The following is a 6789-nucleotide window of genomic DNA, read 5'->3' on the forward strand; positions in this document are numbered from 1 at the left end:
GAACTTACTGATGGATTGTTATGTAGGATGTGAAAGGAAACGACAGAAATGACTCCAACTAAAACAGTAGAATGCGGTTCACTAATTTCAAGATGATGGGAGAAGCTGTTTTGCAGAGATAATGAAAGAAATTGAAGCTTATTTAAGTTTGAAGTGCATATTTATTGGACTGTAAGTTGAGATGTCAAGTAGCAGGGTCTCCTGAGTATGGAATACAAGGCTGTGGGCTACTGACTTAACATCCACAACATGAACATATGGGCAGCATCTCCATAGCAACAAACATCAGTTCAAAATAATCAGACAGATTTTCATCCTCCACGTCCATCTTCTCAGATCCATCAGGAGCCACAGAACTAAGGGAAGAAAAAAGGCAGCATCAAATATAGAGCTGTCAAGCTGAGTTCCACAAATACGTTTCAGGAGGCCTGAGAACTCCTGGAATTGCAAGCACAATATATGGGAAAGTGGGCACATTTTGAAAAAGGTATGAATATCTATCACTGGGTCTCCAAAGTAACCCCTTCATGGTTCTAACTTTAACAGGTTATTTGAATGAAAATTGCAGTATTATTGCATACCCTTATTACCAAGGGCATTTTCCACATTTGTAAAATAGGGATAACTTTTCTGTGTGTTCCAAAATTACAGAAACAGACAATTACTAAAGAAAGCACTTGTCAAACTGCAAGTTAGGAATCCAGATGTCGTACGTACAAAGCAAACATTCCTTACTTCTCTAACCCAGGGCTCAGTTCTCGCACTGCTTATCTTCATTATCAACCCTCTTTTCCTAAGAGATGTCATTTCACCTTCTGGCTTTTTTACTCTCATAGGAGTAAAAACTCTCAATTATGTTTCCAGCCGAGACCTCTTTTCTGAACTCCAGATTTGTGTATCAAACTGCTTACCTTCATATATCTTCCTCTTAGATATGTGTAATAGGCATCTCACACTCTCTCTGGATGTCCAAAACTAAGATATGGAATTCTTTCCAAAATTTGTTCCTTGAGTATTCTTCCCCGTTTTTAGCAACTGATACCTCCATTTCAGTTGCTGTCAATGAAATAACTGGAATCATCCATAAATTTTCTCTCATACTCTACACATTCAGTGGCTCAGAAATGAACTATCAACCTTCTTTCAAAATAAATAAAGAATCCAACAACTTTTCACAGCCTCTACCACCAAATACACAGAGCAAGCCACTGCCATCTCAACTCCTTTTTTTTAGTACCCTACTAACTGATCTCTGCTCCTATCCAGGCTCCATCACAGTTTATTCTTCATTAGGCATCCAGACAGCTCATTTTAAAATATAAATCAGATCATCTCAGTCCTCTGCTCAAAACCCTGAGTGGCTCCCACCTCACTAGAAATAAAACCAAAGTAGTTACACTGGCCTACATACAAGGCCATATAGGAACAGCTCACCTCCATTTGCCTTCCAGACCTCATCTCCATTCCTCTGCACCTCTTCTGCCCTTTTGCCCAGCCACAATAACTGCTATCTCCAGGCTTTGCTAGTTGGTCTTCTATTTGGAATATTCTCTAGTCTTTATTTCTCCAACTATCGCTTTATCAGTAAAGCTTTCCTTGACCCTATCATTTAAAATGATCACCTTCTCAGCTGGGCGCGGTGACTCACACCTGTAATCCCAGCACTTTGGGAAGGCCAAGGCAGGCGGATCACATGAAGCAGGAGTTCAGGACTAGTCTAACCAAATACGTACTAAAAATACAAAAATTAGCTGGGTGTGGTGGCGCATGCTTGTAATCCCAGCTACTCGGGAGACTGAAACACTAGAATTGCTTGAACCCAAGCAAGGTGTAGGTGGAATGTGCCAAGATCGCACCACTGTACTGCAGCCTGGGCAACAACAGAGCAAGACCCTATCTCAAAAAAATAATTAAACATCACCTCCTCCCTCTTTAGCCTGTTTCAGATAGCACTTAGCACCATCTGATAGTTTTACTTGCTTTATTTGTGAACGCACACCCAATAAACTCCATGCATACAGAAAATACTGTTTTGTTCACTGTCATTCACTCCTATAATTCTCAGTCATTAACACTACCTGGCATATGTTATGTGCTCAATTTTTGTTGTTGTTAAATTTATGTCCTTATACAAACCAGTGCCTTAGCTCCGATAACATCGTTCTTCTCATATTAATGCACAAGTCCGTATCTTTGAAAAATATGACACTCAAAGTAACTCCATTGATTTTCCCAATTTCAAACTTACAACCCTACAATTTGCTTGCTGACCACAAAGAGGAAAAATCTGATTTTACAATGTAACTATCATCCTAAACCAGCAATTGTCCTATTATCTTCAACGTAGATAAACCAGGCATGTGTCTCTGATGTGGTGCACCAGTATGTACATATAAACTGTTCCTGACAAGAATATAAACCTGATTTCAACTAAGTATACAAAAGTAACTTCTGCTCAGGACAGAGTATAGAAACCAAGTAAAATGACACCATTGGGAGGCCGACACAGGCGGATCACGAGGTCAGGAGATCGAGACCATCCTGCCTGGCTAACACGGTGAAACACCGTCTCTACTAAAAAATACAAAAAACTAGCCGGGCGAGGTGGCGGGCGCCTGTAGTCCCAGCTACTCAGGAGGCTGAGGCAGGAGAATGGCGTAAACCAGGGAGGCGGAGCTTGCAGTGAGCTGCGATCCGGCCACTGCACTCCAGCCCGGGCGACATCCAGCCCGGGCGACAGAGCGAGACTCAGTCTCAAAAAAAAAAAAAGAAAAGAAAAGCCAATCCAGGCTGGGCGCGGTGGCTCACGCCTATAAATCCCAACACTTTGGGAGGCCGAGGAGGGCAGATCACGAGCTCAAGAGATGGAGATCATCCTAGCCAACGTGATGAAACCCCATCTATACCAAAAAATACAAAAATTAGCTGGGCGTAGTGGCGCGCGCCTGTAGTCACTTGGGAGGCTAAGGCAGTAGAATCAATTGAACCCGGGAGGTGGAAGTTCCAGTGAGCCAAGATAACACTGCACTCCAGCATGGCGACAGCGTGAGACTCCGCCTCAAAAAAGGAAAAAAAAAAAGCCAATCCAAATCTCCTACAGGTTTGGTCTCTAGCAAATCATTGTCCTGATGCCTGAACGTATACTTTTTCAAAAGGCTAACACTGCTGGTTAAGAATTTAAGTTTTAGTGGCCGGGCGCAGTGGTTCATGCCTGTAATCCCAACACTTTGGGAGGCTGAGGCGGTCAGATCACGAGGTCAGCAGTTCGAGACCAGCCTGGCCAAAACGATGAAACCCCGTCTCTAGTAAAAATACAAAAATTAGGTGGGCGACTGTAATCCCACCTATTCAGGAGGCTGAGGCAGGAGATATCGCTTGAAACCGTAAGGCGGAGGATCGCGCCACTGCACTCCAGCCTGGACGAAAGAGCAACATTCCGTCTCAAAAAAAAAAAATAGGTTTTGGTGATGTTTCTATATTGCTCACTAAGCGATAGTCTATCTTTTAATGTTCTCACAATACGCAGAAACACATTTTATTAGGTCTATTGGAAGCAATACTTAATAGCTCTCGAATGAACATTTATATTGTTGCCCCACACTGCCTTTTGCTGACTAAAGTTTTGTCACCAAGTCAAAAGCAGCAGCGTACAAGCCGCCTGTACTTAGATTTTCGATTCTACTCAGGGAGATCTGTTGCGCTCACGGATTCGCCTTAAAGGACCGTCGCCTGGGTGCGAGCCTTCTTTGTTCTCAGCCCTCCCCGCCATTTTGAAAACAGTAACGTGGAGTCTTCCCCGAGTTTCCTACAACTTCCGTAATCCTTGAGATCCTTACGAACACTTCAAGCTTAAACTGAAAAGGAAAGCCCCACTAGAATTATAAACCGTGCCAATACAGCTTACTCACTGCTATCTAAAGCCCTAAGGTGTCCAAGAAAACTAAACGTTAAACATATCAACTACCCCCAACTAACAGTAAACTTTTAAGTACTTTATTTCCAAATCCTAAACATGCGCGATTAACGAAAAATTAAACGTTACCTGCTAAATGTACGCTAGTGCACAACGACTGCTTTTCAGCAAAAACCTGGAACAGAACAGGATAAACAAGATGTCCGCTCTTTTACGAAAAAAGTGGGCGGCCCTAAAAAGGGCCTTTGGTTGAAAAGAGAAACACTGAGTGAAGCGGGAGCCTCAGCCACCGAAGCCGTAAAGAGTGCGTCCCTGTCGCTTCAGCGCATAAACCACATCCATTGCTGTTACGGTCTTGCGTTTGGCGTGCTCCGTGTAAGTGACTGCATCACGAATCACGTTCTCCAGGAACACCTTCAGAACACCGCGAGTCTCCTCATAGATAAGCCCAGAAATACGCTTGACACCGCCGCGACGAGCAAGGCGTCGGATGGCAGGCTTAGTGATGCCCTGGATGTTGTCGCGCAAAACCTTGCGGTGACGCTTAGCGCCTCCTTTACCTAAGCCTTTCCCACCCTTACCACGTCCAGACATGGCTGAGCAGCTCTCAAAGCCACTTTCAGGACTAAAAGCCGAGAAAAAGCAACGCCCTTATATGCAGGAAATTCGGACCTAATTGAAGACTGAAAGCGCGCATACGGGAACTTTGGTCCTGCCTCTTGGTCCCACCCTACGCAGCCCCGCCTTGGATGACGTCACCAACAACTCCAGCCTTTGACATCTGAGCGCGGGCTCGGTGGAGGCGTCTCTCGCAATTGCTGGGAAATAGGAATAGGAGTTTTACGGGTGTTTTAACAACTAAATCAGATTAAATAAATCAACATATTTAAATTATTATCAGTTGTTGCTTGAGTTGCTTTAGGACGATTGGAGACGAGCTTCGATCCACGGGACCGGAAGCCTGAGGAGTCCAGCTTTGTCCTCGAGGTCACAGTGACTGGCATTTCTGCTGCCTGCTGTAAAGCACATGCGGAACGAAACCCCCTTCGGAAGTGTTTGACAATTGCAAGATTTCACCCTCTCTATCATCAAGCCAAGGGAAACGTAACCAAAACGGTTTATTTCCCTATGGCGAAGACATGGTAGGTTAGTGATTCGTGGTAGAATTATCCCCCTCCGCGCGGAGGCCTGATTCTATTCCCAGTTTGTTCTTTTCTTTCCCTACTTATTAAAATTTGTAATTGCCATTTCAATATCTAAGTGCCCCTCACAACTGCACCCAGTGTGTGGGTTTTGAGGTGGGTTTTGGGGGTTTTTTTTTTTTCCTTTTTTTATTTTATTGAGACAGGGTCTTGCTATGTTGCCTGCGTTGGTCTCCTAAAGTGCAGTGACTGCAGGCATGAGCTACTACAGAGTGACTCTTGCGCCTAGCCCACTAGTGTATTGATGTTTACTTTTCTATCCCTAGTTTTGTTTTCTGTTTGATTCTGGTAGACGCCTTTTTCCAAAGTGAGTTGGCAACCTATGGTAGCCAAAGTATGAAATAGGCAACTTATCGTAGGCTCTTTCTTAAAATACGAGGTGGTGTGAGCGCATCGCCTGTAAGTAGTTAAGAGTAGTGTGAGGAGGCATTTGTGAAAGGAGTAGCAGAGTGGCGCAGCGGAAGCGTGCTGGGCCCATAACCCAGAGGTCGATGGATCGAAACCATCCTCTGCTAGGTCTTCCTGGTGTTCTTCGGACAACTATTTCTGGCTACAGGTTTTTTAAGTTAAACAATAACGAAAGAAAACAAAATGAAGCCAAGAATTTTTTTTAATTCCAGAATTACAAGCATTTCTGAGAAATAATGTGAAACTACAATCTCTGCATGTACAATTTTTTTCATGGACACCCAAGTGTTATTAATCAATATTTCATCTCTAAACACAGCAAATTTCTCTTGTTGCCAAAGTGCCATGCCACTGTTGCAGCCAGTTATGACAGTTGTAAGTTAACCTGCAAAGCAAAGAAAATGCTTACATAAACCGAGTGCCAAGGGTGGAGTGGGAGCCCAGGAATGGGAGTTTTATATCCTTTGATACATAATTCAGAAAGCACTATTTGCCAAGTAGTTAAGGCGATCAACTAGGAATCCCTAAATCCCCACGCAGATTCTCTGCACCTACGAGGGTCTTAATCTCGGGAAATGAGTTGCATTTTGAGGTGGGTGTGGAGTCTTCATAGCACTGATTGAACTCTGACCTGAGAAAACATTTCTGCTGACACTACTGTTAAATGTGTCTCTACTCTCCACCGTCCTTTAATATTTCAAATAGAACTATTCACTGTGCTTATTTTTTAAACATCTGTGTGGACTTTTTTATGCTTCTCCCTCTCAGAAAGGATTCCTATTCAGATATTTATGCATCACATACTGTATTAGGAACTAAGAAAAAAAAAAAAACCTTAAGAACCTTAAGTAGTTTACAGTCTAGATATGCTTTTGTTGTTTTGTTTTTTGTTTGTTTGTTTTGTGATGGAGTCTCGCTCCTGTTGCCCAGGCTGGAGTGCAGTGGCACGATCTTGGCTTGCAACTTCCACCTCCTGGACTCAAGCAACTGTGCTGCCTCAACCTCCCAAGTAGCTGGGATTACAGTTGCCTGCCATCACACCCAGTTAATTTTGTATTTTAGTAGAAACAGGGTTTTACCATGTTGGCCAGGCTAGTCTTGAACTCCTAACCTCAAAACTCCACCCGCCTCGGCCTCCCAAACTACTGGGATTACAGACTTGAGTCACCGCTCCTGGCCCATATGCTTTTAAACAAACAAATATGTAGAGTGCAATACAGTAGTTCTGTGAAAGGATTGTACAGCTAAGTGCACTGGGAATAAGGA

At 43.5% G+C, this 6789-nt stretch overlaps 1 protein-coding gene and 1 non-coding gene across 2 annotated transcripts; one reads left to right on the forward strand and one right to left on the reverse strand.

Annotated features, from left to right (window-relative positions):
• LOC108513437 (histone H4) lies at positions 1-4585 on the reverse strand. Its single transcript, XM_017849195.1, has 2 exons — positions 4043-4585; positions 1-356 (listed from the first exon to the last, which is right to left on the reverse strand). The coding sequence occupies exon 1, from the start codon at positions 4505-4507 to the stop codon at positions 4196-4198; it is 312 nt and encodes a 103-aa protein (XP_017704684.1). The 5' UTR covers positions 4508-4585; the 3' UTR covers positions 1-356; positions 4043-4195.
• A 973-nt stretch (positions 4586-5558) lies between these two features.
• On the forward strand, positions 5559-5630 carry TRNAM-CAU (transfer RNA methionine (anticodon CAU)). The gene has a single exon. It is a non-coding gene; the product is annotated as a tRNA-Met (tRNA).
• The last annotated feature ends 1159 nt before the right edge of the window (positions 5631-6789 follow it).

Source organism: Rhinopithecus bieti, unplaced genomic scaffold (genome assembly GCF_001698545.2).
Source record: "Rhinopithecus bieti isolate Rb0 unplaced genomic scaffold, ASM169854v2 scaffold_32760, whole genome shotgun sequence".
NCBI classification, from domain to species: Eukaryota; Metazoa; Chordata; class Mammalia; order Primates; family Cercopithecidae; genus Rhinopithecus; species Rhinopithecus bieti.

Bases quoted from the DNA above. Each gene is read 5' to 3' on its own strand.
- LOC108513437 (XM_017849195.1), bottom strand. From the start codon at position 4,507: ATGTCTGGACGTGGTAAGGGTGGGAAAGGCTTAGGTAAAGGAGGCGCT.